We start from the raw sequence: 24,479 nt of genomic DNA on the forward strand, positions 1-24,479 counted from the left end.
GTGTCTTGGAAATTTATCTGGCTTCTCCCTAATCACTTTCTTCTCTCTAACAAGATAAAGGAAGTTTCTTTTAAACTCATTCACCGAATCTACCCCGTTAAAGTCTATTTAAAGAAATTCAATTCTAACATTGATGTGAACTGTTCCTTCTGTGTTGTTTGCCCAGAATCGGTCACTCATTTGTTCTGGTTGTGCCCTCATTCTAAAATATTTTGGCAACATTTTTGTAACTTTGTTGATTCCAAAATTTCAGCAGGCTTTCACTTATATTGGGAAAATGTCTTATTTGGATTTCAACAAAATGGAGGAATGAATGTAAAGAGTCTCCTTATCAATTTACTAATTATTAAGGCTAAATTTCACCTACATAAATGCAAATTTTTGAAGAAAAAACCAAATTTTTTAGTTTTTTTGATCGAACTTAAACATTATTTATCAACAATTCATTCCTCCACTAATCAAAAAGCAGAATCAACAATACGGGCTTGTAATCAACTTGGAATTTTGGATTATCTTTTAAGTTAATGCACTGTGACATCTGGCACACATATCACAATTTGTGCTATTTCCTTTATACATATTTATATTTATTGTCGTTTTCTTATCTTCTTGCTTTATTTTATGCTCCCCCTGGTAAATTATTGTTATTATCTTCCTGAGATTTGTTCGCAGTACATTTGTATTGTTGTTTATTACAATAAATAAAGTTTAAGAAAAAAAAAAAAAAGAATCCTACAAAAAAAAAAAAAAAAAAAAAAAAGAAATTGACTTTTAAGTCCAAGGTAATATTAGGTTCAGTTGAAGCATATATCCAATCACTGGATTTTGCACAACTGCACTATGGCACAGTTGCTGTGCATATATTTACATATACATATCTGCATTTTTTTTTTGAATCTTTGCAAGGACTGTTCTTAAGTTGCTTTTTATATTAACAGCATTTCATATTTTTACAATTTATAGACAACTACTACTCAGTGGTAGTTGTTATTGTGTCTTGTCTCTATTCTGTAACTGCAAAGTAATTTCCCTGCTGGGATGAATAAAGTACTTCTATTCTATTCTATTCTATTCTATTCTATTCTATTCTATTCTATTCTATACAGATGGATAAACATTACTTTAAAATATTTAAAGGGTGTTAGTTTGGAAGCACAAACTAACATGTGCATGTGTAATCTGCCAAAAAAGAGTTAAAACCTTTCTGAAAGTGCTTGACTTTTTTTTTTTTTTTTTTAATTTAAAGATATTTAAATATTGTTGGGGAACTTTGCAAGTAAATTGTGGCCAGTTTTAGTTTTATTCCTATTTAATACACTAGAAGAAATCGTTATTCATGCAAAAAAGTTGGTAACTGTATTATTTACTATCTTTAACCCTATAAACTTATGTCATAAATCGGCCTGAATCCACAACACCCACAGATGGCTAATGATGCGTTTTCAATACTATTCAAAAATTTGTTTTGAAAGCTCTTGACCGCCAACTAGTGGCTGGAGTTGTGACCAGTCATGCCTAATTTGGCTAGTATGAATGCTAAATATCTAAATAAATATCTGCTGAATGAGCTATGTTCTAATAAACAAAATCTTGTTGATTGGCAGCAAAAACACGGTGAATTTATTTTTGCATAAATATTTGTAAATACATTTGAGCATTAACTAGTTAAGCAGCAATAATTGTTGGAATGTTGAAAACTTTTGCTAAAACAGACAGTAATAATTATAAGTGTAAAATTAAAAGTTTGCACCATAAAAAATTAGATGAACAACAAAGTAATTAAATTATCAAACATCACAATATGTCCTAATTAAATTAGGACAGCTGTATTTTTAAGCAATTGTTTCATTTCACTCAGTAAGACAATCATAGAGATTCATTTTATACTCGTGCAAATCAAATAAACTAACACAGAGATCCACATCGCATACTGATAACACATAAAGTATTATTTTTATTTGTCCCCTTTTCACTGCAAACAATACGTTAGATTTTACAATGCAATATTCACCGCCATCCATTCTGGAGAGGTTTGTGAGCTCCTATAACTTCTAAAGAGCGATAGCTTGTAAAGGAAAACCTAAATAGCATTTCTGTGAAGCTCAAAAGTTTTCTTTAAGTCCCCAACTCTGACATTGAGTAGTTACTCCTGTTTATAAAAGGCCTTTTGCTGCAGCTGTGAAGAGAGAGGATGTGACAGCTGGATGGGGATGAGATGTGGGTAGGTGATCAGCCCTGACACTGCTCGTATCTGAAAACAGAGAACAAAGACAAACTCGCTCAAAAAAAACGAGAAAAAAAAAACCCAGTCCTCCAATCTCTTTCATTCCCCCCCCCTTTAAACACAAACACAAGCAGCCCACGCAACAACAACACACAGGCGAAGGAGCGCTGCCTGTCAGCACATGGCGTGATATTATGCCACAGTGTCAGAGTGATGTTCAGGCCGGTCTGATTGGTGAGTGTGACGAGCGGTCCACAAACAACTCCGCACACAGGTGATGCAAGAATTTTTCGCTCACCGCTCCAGTTCCTTATAGATGTCATTGTCTCCTCTTGGCTTCAAATCCTTGCACAAAGAAAAAGAGAAAGGAGTGACATGGGGACAAAGACACATTCTGAGGCCAGATTCATGTCCCTCCAGTGTGTAATGAGATTGATTTCTTAAAGCTACTAATGTAAGGAGGCTGCTGAAAGGTGATGGGTTTATATGAAAGAGTCCTGACAGATTGGAGGACTCCAAGTGTGAAGGAAGACGTATCTGCAGACAGCTTAGAGAGGGTGAAACAGGAAGAGTGTCAGGGACTTTTTTTATGCATGTAATACAACTACTCACACTTCCAGGTGCTGCTCAGTTTAATGAATTCTCTTCAAAAGGTCAATTTGTTTAAGTAATTTCAACAGAGTAATTCATGTTACATAAAGAGTGACATAGTTCAAGTATTTACTTCTGGCCATTTTGATCCACATGGCTTGCAGCTAATTAAAACCACAAAAATTAAATTTCTGTAGAAATTGGAATGTTTCATAAAATTAATTAGAAATATATATTTTTTTTTTAATTCAGAAAGGTTATGTTATTGCCTTACACAAACATCTCCAACAAACAGTCATGATGTAAATATTATATCACAAAAGTTCACTGTTAAAGAAGCTGGTAGTTCACAAAATGTGCCATCAACATATTACTGGAAAGTTTAGTGGAAGGAAAGACTGTCTTAGAAGAAAATGTAAAAGCAAGGGAGATATCTTAATTAATTCCAGTATTTCAATTCAAATGGTACGATTTATACTTGCATATTATATGGTTTTGCAACAGACAGAGAAAAATATTTCAAGTTTTTATCTAATTTCTTGATTTCCAAGGATTGTATGTAAAATATGTCCATATACTGTACAGGAATATTCACTCAATACTTGGTCTAGGCTCTTTTTTGAATTCAATTAAATTCACTTTTCTTTATAGAGGAAGCCCAGGTTTTTGCATGAATTACTGCACCAATGCAGCATGCCATGGAGGTGATCAACCTGTGGTTCTGCTGAGGTGTGTAGGAAGTCCAGGGTGCTTTAATAGCAGCATTAGCATGACTACATTCTTGGATCTGGTGTCTTCCTCTTCACAACCCCCAACTCGGGCTCTTCCAGGCCTTGGTGGCCGGTGTCCTGTAACTTTTAGTAATTTTCCTTGTCCAACACATGGCTGGTTTACTATGGGGGAAATTTTCTGCCATAAATCAAGAGCACACATTTTCAGTTTGAAAGCAGGATTTCATCTCTTTGTTCTCAAAACTTGTAATACTTGCACTCAAAACTTCTGCTCCCTTTCAAATATTCTTTGTGCTCTCTCAAATCTCTGTGTTCACGCTGTGGTTTGCTCTCTCTCAAATTCTTTTCTGTTCTCTCTCAAAACAAAAAAGTACTGTCGCCTGACAGCCGTTCCAGCCAACAGAATGAAAGTGTTCTGTCCAGATTACCCTTGTTGCTAGTGCACACTTTTTCCGATTGCATTTTTACCTTCCACTCAGTTTTCCTAAATATGCTTGGATACAACACCTTATGAGCAGCCAAATTATGATTTTTTTTCTTGCCCTCCCCATGAAGGGTGTCAATTACCCATGAATGTGTTGGCCATTACAGTATTTCTGGACTTTTTACTTGGTCATATGTTTTATTCTGATGTTGAATTTGGGGTTTCTTGCATGTAATAGATCTATTTGAATTGAATTGCTGAAGTAAACTAACTTGTCAATGCTTTTCTAATTTACAGTATTGAGATGTTGCACTGTGCTTGTGTGTGTTGGGGACGACTAAACAACTTACCATGTAGACTGAACCCTGGGGAGGAGCCTGTTGGGAAGGAGGAGAGCAGAAAACAGGTTTAATGAACAGCAAGCGACGAAAAAAGGGGGGAAATGGGAAAAGAGGAGGGAAGCAAAGGATAAAAATTGCACTTCAGAGAGAAGACGGCAAAAAGAAAGAAAGAGAGAGTGAGAGACAAAAGGGAGGGAAAAGAGAACTAAACACCAGTGGGGAAAGAACAGAATATAAGAAGCAAAATTCATCAGAGGGCGTTTAGTTCTTGAAAATGTCTGAATTCATCACCTGTCTGATATCCTCTGGATTCTCATAGATGTTCTCCGATTCACCAGACTGGACAGACAGTGACTGCTCAATACCTGAGAGCAGAGAGAAGCGACAGAACGCACTCTCATGAAGTGGGGGCACATTCATTACAACAAGCCCAGAGGATGTCACGGCCCGCATCACTCAGACGCAGGGGCCGACAGGGGGCCCGGAGATGGACGGAGCAACGGAGAAGCTGTCAAGAAATAAATCGCCGGAAGACTCACCGCGATCAGAAATGTGTTTCTGTCTCCATAGCAACACGCCGACAGCTGCTGAAACCAGGGGCACCAGGAGTAATAAAGCAGAGAGAGAAGGGTGCAGGAAGGAGGGGGTGACACTCTCTGCAACAGAGGGGCAGAGGGGGGTAGAGGAGGAGAAAAGGACAAAAACATGAACGTCTCAGAGCGACGCTAATGTTAAACTCTCAGAAGAGTGACTGAATGCCCTCAAACTTATCTTGTTTGCTTTCCACTCTACTGTGCGGGTCAAGAGGGGGCAACCATTTTTATTTATGTTTTTTCAAATTTGTTATGTGAACACTTTACAGTTGCGATTCCACTGTGAACATGTTTCATGCATTTGCATCATGCTGCTGTCAGTCAGAGACAATGATTGCTGTGGAAGATGGCGAGGAAATCTGAGGCGTTCTTAGGCAGAGAGAGTAGCCTGTGGAAATCCTTTGCAGACATCGATCTGACACGCATCCAGTCTGGACCACAAAGCCTGACAATTTAAAACTCACACGAAAGGACGGAGTGCGGAGGCGTCTCGGAGACCAGGTGTCAACGGATGCTTACTCCACTTCCATACAGAGTGGAGTTTACTGCCGCTAATTACTCCATATCCTATTTACAAAACATAAACATGATAAAAATCCAAATATTTCCTTCTGTCTTTTTCTTTTTTTTCATTTCCTCCCACTTGATTTCTGCATCGAGCTGTTGCCTCCAGGCAAACAAACAAAACAAACAGCCAGGCCCATCAATGCAGCTTTGAAAAACAGGTGAGGTAGAGAGTGATCACCGCACACGTTACATAAGTACACTATTATCTTACTGCTGTACAATTCAAATTTCATGGGAAGAGTGCAGGTTTGTGAAGAAACCTGTTTGCATATTGAGGATGACATCAGTGTTGCAAAACAGAGCCACAGGGAAGCCGGATTGTTCTGCAGCTGTCTGCTCAGCGTTCATAGAGTACAAACCAATTAGATATCCGCCAGCCGTTCTGAAAGGACGTATAATAAATGCAAAATTGCTTTTGAGCAAGTCGTTTTCTCACTGCGCCCTTTGCAGTGGCTTAAAAAGTATTCACGCGCCTCAAGCTGTTTTAATCACTAACTTTAATGTGCTTTATTGGGATTTTATGTGATAGAACAACATAAAGTGGACCATAGATGAGGGATTTTCTGCAGGGCTCTTCTTATTTGCAAAATAGTCTCAGATGGACTTAGCAATTAAACCAATACTCTGATTTAAAGGCAATCAGAGTATTGGGGGCTCCAGACACTCCAGACCAAATATTAGATTTGTACATGTGAAAAATGTCAAAAACGATGTATTTCTTTTTTGGGGGGGTGAAACAAACAGATAAAAATCACACTCATATTTTGTTGGAATATCTCTAGCTTTAATTGCGGTGTTCAGTCTCTGCAGCATTATTTTGGAAAGCTTCTGACATGTTAAAATATTTATATTCATTCAGAGCTGAGTTAGTTCTTTGCCAAGATCTTGTACAGATGATAGAAGAGTTTGAACGCTCTGCAAAGCCTTCTCCAGCACATCCCAAATGTTATCAATTGGGTTTAGGGCCAGACCGTGGCAGCTAGTCCATGTGTGAAAATATATCTCATGTTCCCTGAGACTTTCCTTCACAATTTGAGTGAAATGAATCCTGACATTGTCATCTTGGAGAATTTGTAAAAGCCCATGACATCAACTAGGAGGAAATTCACTGTTTGAATAACCGGATCCTTCAGCGGATCTCCTTCTATGAGGACATTACCGTGATGAACTTGGATTTGACCAACTCCCAAAGCTTGTAGACTATGAGTGCATCACTTCATCTGCCTTTCGTTTTACCCCGAGGTGCCCATCTAACAGGAAGAGGGTAAATCTCAACCACACTCAAACAGAAATAATGGAGCTCCAACATAAAAAGAAAAAAGTTTATTTATTACACATAATCAAATTAAGTTTGCCAAACTTACTGCATTTATATTTGTTTAACATGTCAACTTAATGAACTTAATAGCTTAATTTATTAAGTGAAGTTGGATCACCTGCTTTCTTTTTTCAGTGCATTGTTCCATAAGTCCTAAGTGGTGACATTTTTTTGGACACAAAAATGTCAAAACATTTGTGGGGTGTGAACACTTTTCTCAAGGCACTGCAGATAAAGTTCACTCACGCATCAATTTGTCATTATTTATGTTTGAATAACAAACTGACCCCTGAGTCTCACCTCAACCTCTGTGTCACACCTTTTCACTGGCTTCAGAATGATCCATCAATTATGTGCTGCATGAGGTGTAATTGATTGGAGAATATGTGCAGAGGTTGCTAATGGAATACTGTACTGATAGCTGACCCCAGGACTGCCCAGCACGGCTCCCCAGGCCAGCCTTAATGCATGCATTATGTTAATGGAGCGCAGTGAAGTGAGGCCTATCTCGGTACGTTTCTCAAGTCTCCTCCATGGCTCCTCTTTCTATCCTGTCGTCTCTGCGATTGGCATTTTTCTTTCCTCCTCGCCTGTTTCATCTCAAATGAGGTGGGGTGTGATTTATATCACTGTAATTGTAGAGTGGAGTGGCGCAGAGGATGCAGACCAAAGAACTGCTTGAATGCTTCGCAAAGGATGAGTAAATTGAGGATATGGAAGAAAATCCCTCACTTTTGATGTATTTTGCGTGCTGCAGAGCACAATGATTGCTTCAATTTTGTTTTCCATCGGTAAAAGAAATTCTCTATTATTCGGTGCTGTTTTTTGAATGTTCTGAATTCACACTTTATTTTAGGTTTTGTGCATTAGATGTTCCCAAACAAATAAATACAGCGCCTTGCAAGAATATTCATACCCTTTTGAGCTTTTCCAAGTTTTTACTCAATGTGTTTTATCGACTAAAGTCAAAGGAATAAATTAACAGGGAAAAATATTACTGAAAATAGTGGACAACCCAGAAAAGTCCCTGACTTTGTTAGGCAACATAAAACCCCAAAATACACCAAAGATTTTGGATGCAGTGATAAAAAATGTTTTAACATTGCATCCAGTATTGAATGTTGAATACTTTTTGAAGCACCATAATGTCTTCAGTTTTCTCCCACCAAACAGCTGTGTGATTTTTTTTTTCCTTCTAGAAATTCTATTTATATACCAGTAAATGTCACCACTTATTGTTACATTATTCATTATCACCCTAGGATTTTTATGCCACCTTGCACTTTTGCAGTTTTTGTGCAACTTGACAGTTTACACAGCGTTATGTAGGTCAAACAGCACTCAGCTTATTTGAACTTTCTTGTCTGCTCAGTCGAAATTTCCCATGACACAAACCTGAAATGTAACTCACTTCTACTTCAGAATAATTGCACCTATAGGAAATATACATTTTATAATGTCTTGTTATAGCTTTACCATTAGTGGGAGTCATAATCAGATCCGAGTCTCTTAGCCTAAGTGATGTAGAGGAATATAGAGAGGTAAATAGTCTGTGCTAAGGGATCCATTTAACTGTCACGTCCTCCTGTGCTTCCCCACAGCCAAGCAATACAATAAGCCTGAATAATTTAGATTTTGTGAGGAGATATGTCCCAAGGTCCTGTCTTATTATAGTCACATATTAACCGGGTAAGGGTAATGAAAAAAAAAACCTCATATCTTCTATGTTTTATAAAAGAAGAATCTGCACACAGAATTTTACAAAGTATTAGGAAATCATGTGGGATGACTTAACCATCCAAGTAAATAATATTATTTTGGATATGAGAATTTATGAGACTGAGACAAGTTTAGGACTTTTCTTTAAAAGTTCCTGTATTGAGATTTTTTCTCCTTTTGCTTGTTTGTCACATTTTATGTTGTGATATTATCATAAATACAAAGATAACCAGAATATTTTTTTAAATGCAGTTTTTGGTGTGACTCGTCCAGGAGTATTAATATAATTAATGTAAAAAAAACAAACTCCTGTGAAGGGAACCCATCTGACAACATGAAGTAGGCTAAATGATCCCAAAAAGCTTTTAGCTCTTTAAAGAGGTTCATTTTTCAAGTTGTTTAAATCTGCAAGACTGGAAAGGGCTACAAAGTCTTGTGAACCACAGAGAGAACCATTAGTCACAAACAGAGAAAACATGGAACGAGGGTGAATATTCCCAGGAGTGGCTGAACTTCCCAAATGACTCCAAGAACTCATCAACAACTCATCCAGGATTTGACAAAAGAACCCAAAACAGTATCCAAAGCAGTATGCGCCTCAGTTAAGGTCTGTGACCAATAAGATAGAGACCTTAACTGTTTTAGCCTGAGGAAAAATTATTTTCAAGGGAGAGCTCCAAGGCAAAAACCACAGCTGTTCAAAAAGAAAATTAAGAAACTCTTCTCATTTTGCAAAAAAGTACAAATAAAATCTTCAAAATACCAAAACAAAATTTTGTGACAAAAGTGAAAGCCATGCATCTGATAGAAAATCCGACTCAGTCTTTCAGAAAAGCAGCAGTCAATAGTGGTGGTGGTAGAGTGATGAGATGCTTATCAACTGACTTTTCCATAAATTATGAAAGTATAAAATCCTGCAGAAGAAAACCTGACCTTCAGTTTTAAGTTTAAATTCAAGCGTACCTGGATTCTACAGCAGGACAATGATCTAAAGCAAACCAGTGGGACTGAGTAGCTAAACAGAAACACAAAAACTAAACTAAAATCAGTGTCTCAGAGTGACCTAGTCAAAGTCCACACTTAATCTAGTTGAGATGCTGTTGCATGACCTTAAAGAGGCTGCTTGTGTTAAAAATGTGTCTGAATTAAAACAATTTGACAAAGACAAATGGGACAAAATTCCTCATTTTGTGTAAAAATAAAGTCAGTGTCAGTTACAACAAGTACTCAGTGGGAGTTGCTCCCTCCAAGGGGGTGCAGTCAATGATTCGGTTAAATAATGCGATAAATTAAATCACAGTTTAAAAACAGCTCAGTTTACTCAGGTTTATATTTTATAAAATTAAAATATGTTTTTTGATCTCTGACATGACATTTAAGCGTGACCAAATAAAAAACAGAAAATCTGCAAGAGGGATGAATAGAAAAAATATATAATTTAGTCTCAAAAATGGCAAAAGTTTTACTGAACGTCATCATTTTCTAAAATAATTATTTAATAAGTTATTTTGCAGGGGAAAAAAATTACCTCCTCTTTCTTTCTAAGCGCATTAATCCCTTTATAATACATACAAAACCCCAACAAAGTTTCCAAAAACTTATTTTGTTTTATTAAAACATCTAGTAAATTATATATTTTTAAAAATCTGAACGTACGAGGCTTTAAATGGTTAGTCTGCTGCATATCCAACCAACGTTATGCTCCAAAAAACAGCTTTATCCCCTTTGACCCTGTGAGGTAAATTTAAAAAGTTTAACATATGGTATCTGTCAGAGGCATTCTGCTTTTCAAACAGCAGGATTTCTGGAGGATGAACTGACCTGAGGTTGCCTTTAATCCACAGCAGAACGCTTCATGAAGCACATATCCTAGAATTTTCCACACTCATGGTTCATTATCTCTGCAGACCTGACAGGAGGTCCACCAGAACTCTGTGATACTGATATAATACCCTTGATCTGAGAAAAATACTACATCAGAAAGCTGAAAAAATAACTTGCAAAGCATGTGCTCTCATCTCACCTGTTGGGGGCGCTGTGACAGCTTGAACTGCCTGGATGCTCTGGCCGTTTTTCAGCTGCAGGGTGCAGGTGTAATTCCCTGCTACAACAGGGGTGATGGGCAGCGGCAGGGTGGTGCTGATGCTGCCAGGACCGCTGCTTGACATCTGCAGCCGCCGACTTTTATTGTCATGTTTCCACACCGCGCCCTGAACGTTGGCGCGCTCTGAGTACAGGCACAGCAGATTCAGCTTCGAGGGATAATGGCTGGTTTTCACTGGAGAGAGAGAAGAATGAGAGGAGATGGCAAAGGAAAGAGAAACCAGAAAGAAGGATGAATTGGTGGGGGAAAAAAACTGTCTGGAAGGAAGAGAAATGAGAAAGAGTTAAAATGTTTCTGTCTGAATATTTAAAAGGGCAAGGACGGAGAGAGAGAGTGATGATCAAAGGGGGATCGTGATATGAAAAACATAGAACAATTCAGAGAAGGGTCAAAATAATATATATTCATTAAAGCGATTTACTGCTAATGCATTGGTTGACTGTGACTGATGCTTGGTGTCTCATCAAACTGTAATGAGAATCCATCTGGGCGTAATCAAGCCCCGCAGATCCCCACCTCACACACACAAGCCTAAAAAACACACACTTCAGCCTTGATTAGTGTGATCAGCGTGGGCCACCCACAGCCTCGGTGGGAGGGCAGCAGGTATAATCACACATAATGATACTTCTAACGACGGAGGGGTAAAAATATATGCCTCACATGATTGGGGAGTGGGTGGAGGTGTGAACGTGGTGCAACGGATGCAGATTTGTGAAGCGGGGTGACAGTGACAGTGACGGATCGACCGGTCATGTCTGGGCAGCTGTGATGGATGCCGGTGGGACTGTGATTAGTAAAGCCTTCCAAGGCCAGCATGACAGGCTGTTGTAAGAGTAGGAGTGCATGTTGGATTTGTGCATGTGTGGGTGTTCCTGCAAAGAAAAGGGGAAAAATTCCCTTAGGCACTCTCGTAAAAAATCAACAGGTGCTTAGCAGAATTTTTCTTGGTCTTTACGTTTATAAATTAAGCATATTTCTCTTTCAGGAGCAATATAGTTAATGTTTTCATTTAATAATGCGACACTCTGCTAATGGCTCCAGGAAACTCCTTCTTTATTTGTTTTCCTTATTTGGAGTCAGTGAATAAAGAGCTGAAACCAGTACAAATTTAATGTCTCACTCAATGACTCTTCAGCAGGGGCACATGATTGCTGAAACACCTCAGGAGACAGGTGCTACGGGCTTGTCTCTCTAAACACTGACACATATTACCTCGGTGGTTAACAGCTCTGCACATTCTTCAGCCTTGCTGAATAGCTTAACATTTCTGCTGTCACGTTCTTGCAGAAAGTCACTGAGTGGATAAATACAGGTGCTTACATAATCTGATCAGTGGAGATGAAGGTCACATTAATTCGGGACCTTTAAAGATGCAAATCAGCAATTCCAGTGGGATTAAAAAGATTTGAGTTCATGGATCATTTATCCTCAGTAAGTTGAATGCAGACCGTTTTTATAACCATCACCAAGCTGCTTGCATAATCCAGGCTGGACATTGCTTTTAAGCATAGCCCACCAGGTTTGTACAATACACAAGTACCAATGGAAGATAAACAGCTACACAGCATGATTCTGTCACCTCCATGCTTGACAGTTGACACCGTGTTCTTTGGTTTGAGTCCTCCAAGCATTGTTCTTGTCATTAAGGCCTGGTAGGTGAGTTTTTTAAGGACTTACTGCAGGCCAGAACCAGTTGTGGTGAGTGATATTGATCTTTTCTTGCTGTAGAATCCAGACATATCCAGTTTTTTGTCATCTGACCCAACCAGTCACTCAAAAGTAAAGAAACTGGTGTCAAGATATTAAAGGGTAAACCAGAAACACCTTAAGTTGCTTTGATTCCCCACAAGGAAGCTGCTTTTAGATCGCCACATACTGAGAGGGTGCAACCAACAAATAGCAAAGTTTCTGCTTCAATATGAGCAAAGTCAAAGTCATCTGACGTTTGCAGTTCCCTCAAGAAATTGCCTTCCAAATAAAAGCTTTATGTTCAGGGAAGTCAAAGATTGAACCATTTGTCCACTAAGAAATTAATGTTTGGGAGAGTCGAGATGAGGCTTTCAAACCTGTGAATAATGTCCAGCATGGTGGACGTAGCATTTTGCTATGGATTAGTTTCACTGTCATGGTACTCATGCATTGCACAAAGCCCAAAGTAACAGATAAATCGTTTAAATAACATGAACTGAATTGACACCTTCAAGCACAACTTAAATTTTCAGCACCTAAACAAGCAAAATGTCTTCTAGAGAAATATTATAGGGTGAAATAAGATTAACTATATCATTTGGCTTAAAATAATATGTGATTCTGTCAAAAGCACTATGAAGCATTCTTCTTGTAGTATCAAACTGCTGCATTGTTTTGCTGCTTGAAGTTCTAATTGTGGATGAAATAATCAAGATTGAGGATTTTTGTATAAAGGTTTTATATTCAGATGAGTTTGGAGATTGGAGAGGTCACGGTGAGGTTTTCAAAACTAAAAACAATGCATCAATTGTCTAGCTAGGTGGTGGTAGTATCATGCTGTGAAACTGTTTCACTGCCAGTGATACTTGTGCATCGGATAAGATTAGCAAATGTTGCTTAAATGACAGGAAACCAACCAATTCTGCAAAGAGGAATGGTCAAATATCCAGCCAAAAGGTTGTAAATATCAAATAATAAATAAATATCCATGGGGTTGCATGCATTAATATCTTTCATGCATAATATAGCTGTTACAAATATAACTATAACTTTACATCAGAATCAAGGAGAACTGACTTGTATAAATCACTGAATCTGTATTTGCCATGTAATTATCAAACATACTCTGTCGAATGAGGCCAGCTTAAGGAGGTGAGATGCTTTACCATATAAAAGACTGATCTGAATAAAATTTAAACTACATCCCACAAGATCTCTGCTGCCATTGTTCTATTGTTCCTCCAACTGCTGACAAAGACTTTCTTCATAATTTATGGCTTGCCAGTCACATTTTTAAAGGAACAATGAGATGAGAAAGAGCTTTTAGAGACAGCAGATTCTTGTTGAAAACTCACTGTGGTCCCAGTTTCCTTTGTTTCCTTGAATATTTCCACAACCGCCGTAAAGCATTGTGTTTTACATTTATGTAGAAACTACAGAAGATTTTACCGTTTCTGTGACTAATGATGTGGCAACCTGCAGAAGTTCTTGCTTTATGCTTCATGAGCTTGAGTTTGTAAACCGTCATCAACTTCTTCTGACACCATTATTTTATAATTTAGCTTCCCCTGAGGCAAAGAGTTATCATTGTTTCACAAAACTAATGTTTTCATTCTTTTATATTTATCACTCACTTTTTGGTTGACTCAGACCAACAAAACAACAAAAGTAAAACTTAAAAAAAAAAAGATCTTGGTTTGATCTGTAAAACTTTAAATTCTTCACTAATCTTGCAGGGTGAAGTTTTGTTGAGAAGTCCTGGATGACACCAATTTACTCATCATGAAACTTTCATTCAAAAACCTTGAGCACATTCAGTCTTTCTTCCTCCTATGATAAGAAAGATTTTCAGAATGTTTTTTGTTTGTTCAACTTGTTGGTGCAAATAATATTTGCCCTAGGGAATGAAGCACTGATGAATTAGAAAAACAACTAATTTGAGGATATTTAATTAAAGAGCAAAGGAATATTTAAGAACAATGGCTACAAATGGAGTGCAACACAGAGATTTTATCTATTATGTTATATTATACTATGTTGCGTTATGTTATATTATATTATATTATATTACATTATATTTTGCATTCATGTCATACCTACACTTTATAAATATCATGCATTTGTGCTGTGTTTTTCGTCAGATGATTACTTAAGGACGTCATAAGTGATATAAATGAAATAACTGTAAGAAAGTGGTCCAGGTATAAATACAGCATATAGTGTTTTTGAGATTTAAATATTTTTGCATTCTTCCCCAGTTATTCTGTACATGAGTATTTAGGAATTTGGAAAAATAAATTGTGATTAAGAAATGAGAAATATTTTGCATAAACTCACCAGCAGGGCTGAAACGATTCCTCGAGTGATTCGAGTACCTCGATTATTAAAATTCCTCGAGGAAAATTTATCTGCCTCGAAGCTTCGTTAATTTATGTTTTATTGTTTAATGCACCGTGTTCCGGCCGGGTTATTACTGGCGTTGCACAGCGCTCTCACTTCCGCCTGAGTTGTTGACGGGGAAGAGCGCTGCAGGTGTATTTATACAGGTGAGCGGCTAAACTGAACACTGCGGGCGGCTGCGCATTAGATAATTAACGTAAGTGTAGCTTTACGGACGAACCGGAAAATGTATTAAATATCATCCCGGTCTCAACAAATGGGTGGCGGAGCTCGTCGTGGTGGCACGTAGCTGGTTGATGAGTTTCTGTGTGTGATGAACGAAGGCGTCAAATCCCGTCGCTAACATGAACACAGAAGCTATAAATATCTGGGCAAGGTGAGAGTTCGTCTGTTAAATTGACTGAAGATGAATACATGAACGAAAAGCTGAAGTATTTACATTTTCATAAGCGTATTTGTGAGCCTGCCTCTTTATTATTACACTGAATATAATTTCAGATTTTCGTATAACTTTTCTTCACGTTAACTTGGATAGTGAGCTATTATTGCTACAGGTTAATTTCCTAAACTACAGAAGAGTTATTGTTAGGGAAGCTCAAATGTGAAAAATTGGACTGATGTTGGTAATCAATAGTAACTCTGCTCTTATGTTAAATTTACCAATGTTTTATTTAATCTTTTTTTATCCGATTACTCGATTAATCATGAGCTTAATTGATTACTAAAATATTCAACAGCCCTACACACCAGTAATTTGCAATATGATAAAAATATATATATTTTTTTATGATATTCTTTATTTTACATCTATATATTATTAGACTGGAAATTAGTTTCCACAAAGGTTGCAGGATTTATTCTTTGTTTATTTCTTCATCTAAGATACAAATTGATGTCAAGAATCATGCGAGAGAAATTGATTTAAAGTGCACAAATTACATTAAAGCATGGCTGTTTGTCTGGTAATAGAAAAGAAGAATAAAATGATGTGGGTAATGACTTGAACAGTGATGTAATTGAACAAATGCCACGAGAACAAATGATCAGACTTTATGAACTAATTGAATAATATTACTCGGTTGATGAGGCTGCTTGGGTTTAATTTGTGAAGAAATGTTTGAGCAGAGATGGCTCGATGCATGTTGTTATTTTTATAGTTAAGGAAGGAGCAGGTTGTGTAAGTTACTTATTGTTTTTACTGGTGGGCTGTGGATGATTGTTTTTAAATAATGTGCACCGAAGCGAATGAATGGATGGATGACACGGTTCTATATGTTCTTACTTGCATTGAAAGAAGTTTGTTGATGTTGATGCATCCCTTTGTCTTCTTAAAATCATTTAAAGAAACCAATCAGACCCCAAAATGATCATGTCAGTAATATTTTAAAAAGCTTAAAATTCAACTTAGTGCTTGTTTTTTTGAAGCAGATGAAGTCAGAACTTTTGGAGGAATACAAATAAAGTTCTCCAGCAGATAACAAATCACAAGTTTCCATGTTCCTGCTGATGAAAAGTGACTCCACAGCATGATACAGCCATCACCATGTTTTGAAGGTGATGTGCCGTGTCAGCTTTCCACCACACATAGTGTGTTACAGGCTCTAGATGTTTTGTCATATGGGTTCCAGGCAGAGACACAAACTAGAAGAGTGGCACACTAAAATTGCTATTTTTCTTTCTCCCCTCGTGGGCTCTAGTGTCCCTTATATGAAAGTATGCTGACAGGAAAGAGGGTAGGAGAGGGGGAAGACGTGCAGCAAATATCGTCAGGTCCAGGAGTCGAACCCGCGACAGCCGCGTTGAGGACTCAAGGCCTCCAAACATGGGTTGCGCTAACCCCTACGCCACCACGGCACGCCCTAACATTGCAATTTCATCTAAATGCACTGCAGCCTTAGATTACAATGAACAGTAGGCCGAGATTTGAATAACAAAACTGTTTACCAAACATACACATGGATTTGTTTGGCATGTAGGGCATAGACTAATTGTTCCCGTTTAGATTAGCATGGCTTAACAGTACACAACTTCATTTTTAGTGCCATCATGTTGACTCTATTCAACTTAATAATCAACTTAAAATGAAAACTATAAACTACAAATTGCAAACAGTTGTTTAGTTGCTTCCTTTTCTCCTTTATGAAGAGTTTTTTAGTGCAGTAATCTGAGGTGCTTTTTTAAAATTATTATTAAACATCATATGCATCAACCTGAAGATTAGACTTTAGCCATTTGGCAAAAACCTCATGTATTTACAAGTAAATATGAATTGAGTTCTACTTTTATAAAATAAAATTGAAACGATCAACAACAATAATTATTAATGACAGTTGTAAAACAACAAACTGAGCATTTTTGTCACCTGCTTACATGGAGTGTGGACAAAACGCGAATCTATGTACAATGTGCTATGAACAAACGGATTGACAGCTCTGGTGGGCGGGGCCAGGCTGGGTGTCCAATCAGATTTCAGCCACTTCTGTGGCCACGCCCCTTGCGCAACAGTTTCCAACCGCTCGCTTCCTTACCTTTCAGAACGCTGAGTCTTGTCCTCTGGCTGAAAATGACGTCATTGAGAGACACTTCGCAAACGTAGAGGCCTCCATCTTTCAAATCAGGGGTGAGTAGGAAGGAGAAGCTCCCAGCCTGTGGGTTGTACGGCGGTCCAGCTAGCTGGAGCTTGTTGCTGTGCTTGGAGGTGAAACCCCTCCAGCGGTCATAGTGGTACACTAGCTTAATCTTGCTGTAATTTTTGGTGTCTGGGAAAAGCCAGTGAAGCCGAACATAGTCGCCCTGGCTGCTGGGACAGACCAGGAGGAAGGATTTTTGAGCCTGAGTGGCAGTGAAGATCTCATTTTCTGCAGGTAAAGGAGTGGAAGCAGAGGTGAGAACATTACAGCACACAAAGACGCGCTGATTAGCAATTCTGCGCAAAAAGATGATAACAGGGAGAGAGGTTAAGACTGGGAATAAACAGAATAGCCAAAGAGTAATGAAATGATGGGGAAAGAAAAATTCTCCAGCAATTAGGATTAAGTTTTTATAGGCTGAGAGTCACCTCTGACCTTCAGCTCCACCTGATTAGCAGGCAGCTGACTCAGGACTTTCAGCCTGCTTCTGTTGGAGTTACTTACGGTGTGAAATATTGGTGAATGAGGCCACATTGTTGGCTGCGGAGAGAAGAGCAATAAAGGAAAGGAGAGGAACAAATGATGAATAATATATAAACATAGCAACTCTAATATTCACAGTAGAACAAGCTGAAATCCAGTGTAGATCTACAGGATGCTTTTGAATCCTGAAACCCTTTTATTGAAGTAAATACTTTTGAAAAACTTTAGGTTCAGGATTCCTAAATAAATAATGCTTCTGCTCCTGCAGATTCCGGGTTTGATGTTTATCTTCAGTGAAAGGAACAACAATCGTATGATTTTCCTCAGTGCTTCTGCTCACCGTCAACTCTCACGTCCACACGCACAGCCAGCGCACCGCTGGAGTTACCCCGGGGGTAAACCGTACAGGTGTAAGTCCCGCCGTCGGCGTTCTGGACCTGTGGCACTTTAGTCACCGTGCCTGAGATTGACCACTTCTCTGTCTTCATGGGAGAGCCGCCAGGTGCCGTCCAGGTGATTTCGGAGACAGAAATGTCAGGAACGGCTCTGGCGAACAGCCGCAGGGTGCTGTACTGACGGACGGGCAGAGGGGGAAAGAAGCCAACTGGAGAGAAGGAAGGATACAGGAAGCTAACATTAGAATAAAGCATGATAACCTTTAATCCTTCTATTTATTTATTTGGTACCATTTACAAAAAGACTCCCATTATAGATGGCTAATAAATAGTTTATAGATATGTTATCCATTCATCTATAAACACCTTATAAATGATTAATAACTGATTCCATATTATGCATTAATCATGAGTGAGAAGAATCTATATGCTAAAACATTTACATTTACAAATGATAATCTGAAATGTTTAGTATTAGAACTCTATGTAAAATATATAGGTGAGCAGACACTATTTGGTAAGAAACCAGTGGATTTGCTCTCTTTCTCATCCAAAATAAATGCTTAGTAAACAGTTTGTTAGTAATTTATAAAGTGTTTAGAGATGAAAATAATATTAATAATATATTCTATAATAATATATATGCATATATATTATTATATGTATATTAGATTATACATATAATAATATATGTATGAACTACTTATTAGCCGTCCATAACAGGAGCCTTATTGTGACGTGGTACTTATTTTTTCTAATACCAGAAAATAACATTAAAGTATCTTCATCATTTATTTTTACAATGACCTTAGTTAAGTTTCAAATATTTATCCAAAATGTTAAGAGCTATAAAAATAGTGAAAAACCCTGCATTTACAAGACTTTGAGAAGTAAAATTGGATTAAATTATCCCAATCCCAACTATCCCAATATGCTATAAAATTGTACTAAAGTTTACAGTGATATATATCTGTGGTAGAAATCATTACATCAGAGATGTACAGAAATATTGATTGATCATTTCTGGTTGTTTGGATGTTTTAGAAAGTCAGAGTCTCTAAAGAGCAATCAGAACGGTGTGTGTGTGTGTGCGTGTGTGTGTGTGTGTGTGTGTGTGTGTGTGTGTGTGTGTGGGTGCGTGTGTGTGTGTGTGTGGTCCAATCTACTAGAGTAAAAAGCACCAGCACCAAAAGAAACCTCATGTCAATCGAGAAAAGTATTCCTGCAAGAGTATTTCCATGCTCCGCAGCTCACTGACGTTGGGTTTAAAATATTTACATTCCTGCATCTTAAAAGGAGGAATTTGTGGTCAAACATCTCTGAAACACTGAATCAAATAAAAAAAGAAAAAAAAAACCCAAACTGGAATACTACAATAAATAAAACTTGCAGCTACTCAGTTATTCTCTATAATGTCTACAAGAACTTACCATTCCTTCCAGGTTTTTATATTTCTGGAAGGTTTCACATTTTATCACATCAGGACCACAACAACAATGGATTTTGTTAAGATTTTGTGATAGATAAAGTAGTAGCAGTTAAGCTAAGGGATAAAAAGATACAAATAAAACTCTAGAAAAGTGGGATGCATTTGTATTCAGACTTCTTTACTCTAATACTCCTAAGTAATTTCTAGTTCAACCTACGGCCGTCACAGAGGGAGGAAGAGTAGCAACAAACTGCATTCAGTTAAAAGTCGCACTACTTTAACATATTTTTACTCAATATGTACGCGAATAGTATTGTTATAAAAAATGTCAAGTAAAACATAAAAAGTTGCGTGCCCAGACACAGAAATGACTTAGGGAAGCATAAAAAAATATTGTGTAACAAGGCGACACAAATACTGAGTAACCAATCAGAAGATTTGATTTAATATTTCAAAATGGAGCCATCAAATACAAATTTATGCACAAATTTTGGTATTTTAAAGACTAAAAGGAAAAAAAGAAGAATATAAATAACTATAATAAAACAAACTGGTAAAAGACACTTTTTACATTTATAGTAAATTGTTAGTGTGTGTCTGTGTCTCCTACATTTTGGCTACAATATGATTCATTCAATGCCTCTAGTGAGGTAAAGGACATTTTTTATAACTATACTATTCGCGTACATGTAAAAACTATGGTGCAGTGAAGCTTATCTAAAAAGCTGATTTTTTTCTAAAAGGCTGGAAGGAGTTAATAATAAGATGGATGGAGTAAAATGAAAGTCAATCAAAGGAGAAGACTTCTGGAAATGCATTCCAGTAGGACACAAGCCTAAACCTGTAAAAGAAAGAGTTAGACTGAAGCTAATTTGTGTTTTTTGAATGGTCAAATCAAAATTCATTTGAGAATCTGTGGTAAGATTCATGTGTGCTCTCCGTCTCATTTGACTGAGATAAAACTGCTCTGTAGATTTACTAAAACCTGTAGGTGTAATCGCACCAAAATGTGGTTCTTGAAAGTATTCACTCAGAGAGGTTGAACAAAAGCACGCTGCATTCTTCTGATTTTTATTTGGAGAACATTTTGGAAACCATCTATCATTTTTTCTTCCTCTTCACAACTACGTTGTGTTGGCCTTTCACATGAAATGCCTGTAAGTTTGAGGCTGCAATTTGACAAAATGTGAAAATGTTCAAAGGCGGTCAATACTTTTGCAACAATGTAGTTACATAGAAAATTGTAGCACTTGAAGCAAAGGATGTTTGTTCTTTCTTACTAATTTAAAAACGTAAATAATCAGTTCTACACATATTATAATAATAAGCAGTTTTCTTGAGAGAGAAAAGTACAAACAAAACAAGATCTCGTTCTCTGAAATTCTCATTCCACTAAATGATGGTTGCTTTTGAATATTTGGAAAAAACTAAAAACGTTTTCCTAGTTGGAGGCTCGTCTTTGCTTCCCGAATATGTGATTTTAAGTGTGTACGTTCATTCAAAGAAGAGTGATTTTTCTTTTCCTCACGTACCAACACCAGTATGTGTTTTTTAAATTAGAAGATTTGTGATTTAGAAAAAAATATGCAGTTTCTATTGCTCACAGCTGAGTCGTTTTTCTACCTGTGAGGACTGTCAAAAGGAAAATCCTCTCCTTCACTTTCCTCTCCTGTTTCTGGATGAGGCACGAGTAGAGTCCTGCGTCCGCCACTTCGGGTGAAACAACCAGCGAGAAATCCCCCGTGTTTCGAAAGTCGTCGTCAGTCAATCGCATGGATGGCTTCGAGGCACCTCCAGAAAACTTTTTCTTCTCGCTGGCTGAGAGAATCAGTTTCCATTCATCCGTGTCCACCGACTTCACCTTCCAGTTAATGGATATGTCGCCTCGGAATCTGGCACCAGTACAGACCAAGGTGGCGGATGTGTTTTGTTCAACCATCACAACTTCATCCCACTCTGAGGAGGAGAGGGAAAAGTTTCACACAGGGAAACCCCAAACAAAACAGACAATTTTCTAAACATATCCATGAAATGTTCACATTTTTGTCTGATTACAACAACAGCCTTCCATTGTATTTTGTTGAAAGATCATTATAATGTAGCACATTGTCAAGAAGGGCACTTTGTGACGTTTTTTATTAAAAATGTAGAAAATGTGGTTTGCATTTGTATTTCACCCCCTTTAGTTTCATATTCCTAAATACAATCTAATGCAACTCATTTGGAATAATCTGTTCATACAAGTTCAGGTTTTTCATGCAAAATGATCAAATGAAAGGAAAGCAACACTCTGACATCACCACAATGGTGGAGGCAGCATCGTTGTGTGCACATGCTTTCTTCAGCAGGGACATCGAAACTTGTTATTGTGAAGATAAATGAAAATAGAACAATATTTTCAACATTGAGTTATTTGAAGCTGGAGTGGCGGCTGGAGTGGAGTGGACGAGAGCCAAAGTCAAAAGTCAATCCTCCTCAATAATTAGTCTGCTACCTGTTTTAGACATTACTCTGATTCAGGACTCCTGAATCAAATGAATGGTTTATAAAAAGATTTTTGCAGAGATACATGACATGCTGATGATGGAATTGATTGACCACCGCTGGTAGATGATACTCAGTGTGCTAGAATGGTGCAACAATCCAGACCAAAATCTTATTGAAATATTTGTTTTGCAAACATTCTCCATCCAATCTGATGGCTAATTAACAATGAAGAATGGGAAAGAAATCCAGTCTCTAAACGTCCAACAAGTGACAAACCCCCATAAGTCTTCCAGCTGTAGCTGCAACTGTTGGTGGATCAGGAAAGTATTAACTTGGGGAAGCTGATTTCAAATGCACACCACACATTTCAGATGTAATGTTGGCAAAAAATAAAAAATTGAGAACATTAACATTGTGTTAATCTAAAATCCTTAGGAAATACTTTGAAGTTTGTGTGAAATTGTCCTACAAAATCCATGTTCAGGATAAAAAAAATGGTGCAAACTAGAAACTTGCTGAAGATAAAACAAGATTTTCGCCATTAAACTTCAAAATTAATTTACAAGGTCGCTCTCCCTTTTTCCTTTCATGTATTGCTTGGCAATAAAACACTGGCTGCACGAATATTTTTACACCAAGAACCTTCCAGTTTGTCAATTAACATCACATTGAGTTATATAAAATTGAAATACATTAAAACATACAAATTATTTTTTCTTTATTTTTGCTCTTTTTCTATGATACCTTTTTACTGTAAGCATGACGATCTGGAATTTATACAATAAACTGGACCCAATAAAATACAAATTCAAAAAGCCGTCCTTGAGCCCCTTCTGAGCTGAGCTCATGTAACTCGTCAAAATGTTACAACATTGATCCGCTGGCACAAAGACGTGACCTCTCCCTTCACAACAAGCCCATTAGATTTAACCAGTTCTGGTAAAACTTTGTTTCAAGTTTAAAATATTTTTTAAAAAGTTTGAGAAATCTTCAGAAACGTACCTCTGTGTGAGCTGACTGTGTAAGAAGAATAAACTGCAAGGCAAGACGCGAGAATAAAGCAGAAAAACCCAGACTCCATCACACATTGGAAGAAGAAAGAAAAAGTCTCCCTGCAGCTGCTTTTCTCCAAAACTGTGACCTTTCTTAGTTTCCCCTCAGAACACAGAGTATCTTTCCAGGTCCTGCTGTAAGACTGGGATCCCTGACTGACATGGCAGCAAGTTTACCGAGAATCTTATGGCTCCACAGGATATGGGGCATCTAACGCTGGCATAATCAGCAGGAAAAGAGCATCACTGCTCCTGTCGTTTGTCTTTGTGTTGCAGACTGATAAAGCAAAGTTGCTGTTATGTAAAAATACAAACATTATAAACAGACAGATGGGCTGCATGGAATTTAGCCATATTTAAAAGATAGTACAAATGGAAAAACAAGAATTTGGTGGTAGATTTGGAGATAGTTGCATTTGACGATGTGTTTTTTAGGATAAGTTAGCTGCACCATGACCTTGATGTTTTTAGGCCTTAGTGATAGAGTTTACTCAAATTTGGTGGTTCATAGTCCAAATATTTTCAACTGGCTGCAGGTCAGGACCCCCAGAAGACTATTAAAAAAAGCTTAATATTCCGTTAATCATTCATCAGCTAATTCTGAAGAACATCTAACGTCCATCATTTCCAAAAGCAAAACAGCACCAGATTGTACTGTGATCATTTTCAGTAATAGCTACAGTTCTCTTGGTGTTTCATTTCTTACCTTTATCCCCCAACTCAAACTTTCTCTGATCTGATTATTAAAGATCCATCTACATGGATGATTCCTTACTGTTAGGAGAGAGTTTCAAATTTGTGGTTCTTTTGCCTGTTCTTGGACATCTGAACTGGTGCTCTGGCTGCAAAGATGCAAGAGGCAACAACTGATGAATGCAGTTTACAGTATTTTATCCAAAACTTTAAAAAAAATCTGAAAAATTAGACAACTGTATCTGCAGATGGTAGTGCAATTAAAATAGTGATGTGCAGATGGCAGTGTAGTGAAAGATGGCATACAGATGGGAGTGTAATGATGACTGTCGGGAATGTACAATAATAAGTAACTGAGATTTCTATTGGAGTCGACACATCCATTAAAAATGCTTTCTGAAGAGTCTTTTATCTAAAATCACATTTGGAACTGGAGCTAAGAGACTTGGATATGAAAGAAAACAAAAACTTTGCATATACAGCAGATTCTTTCCAAAGTTTTCACTCATCAGCATGAATATTGTGCTCATTTTCAGCTTTTTATGAAGCATATGAACGCTCCTTTTTTGAGGGGGAATGGTTATGACTTTAAAACCAATTCAAAGA

At 37.5% G+C, this 24,479-nt stretch overlaps 1 protein-coding gene across 1 annotated transcript; it reads right to left on the minus strand.

Annotated features, from left to right (window-relative positions):
* Window positions 1–1,241: 1,241 nt before the first annotated feature.
* LOC102232606 lies at window positions 1,242–23,308 on the minus strand. The gene is made up of 11 exons (XM_005798831.2): window positions 23,131–23,308; window positions 21,265–21,597; window positions 18,158–18,421; window positions 17,839–17,874; window positions 17,233–17,562; window positions 10,532–10,786; window positions 4,851–4,967; window positions 4,603–4,676; window positions 4,321–4,347; window positions 2,523–2,569; window positions 1,242–2,251 (listed from the first exon to the last, which is right to left on the minus strand). Exons 1-11 carry the CDS (start codon window positions 23,207–23,209, stop codon window positions 2,230–2,232), a joined length of 1,584 nt encoding a protein of 527 aa, XP_005798888.2. The 5' UTR covers window positions 23,210–23,308; the 3' UTR covers window positions 1,242–2,229.
* Between the last annotated feature and the right edge of the window lie 1,171 nt (window positions 23,309–24,479).

Source organism: Xiphophorus maculatus, chromosome 3 (genome assembly GCF_002775205.1).
Source record: "Xiphophorus maculatus strain JP 163 A chromosome 3, X_maculatus-5.0-male, whole genome shotgun sequence".
NCBI lineage: Eukaryota > Metazoa > Chordata > Actinopteri > Cyprinodontiformes > Poeciliidae > Xiphophorus > Xiphophorus maculatus.

Bases quoted from the DNA above. Each gene is read 5' to 3' on its own strand.
- LOC102232606 (XM_005798831.2), bottom strand. From the start codon at position 23,209: ATGGAGTCTGGGTTTTTCTGCTTTATTCTCGCGTCTTGCCTTGCAGTT. The intron at 4,968-10,531 runs GTGAGATGAGAG...CCTCTGTTGCAG, and splicing joins TGTCACAGCGCCCCCAACAG to AGAGTGTCACCCCCTCCTTC. The intron at 2,570-4,320 runs GTAAGTTGTTTA...TCTTTGTGCAAG, and splicing joins CCCAGGGTTCAGTCTACATG to GATTTGAAGCCAAGAGGAGA.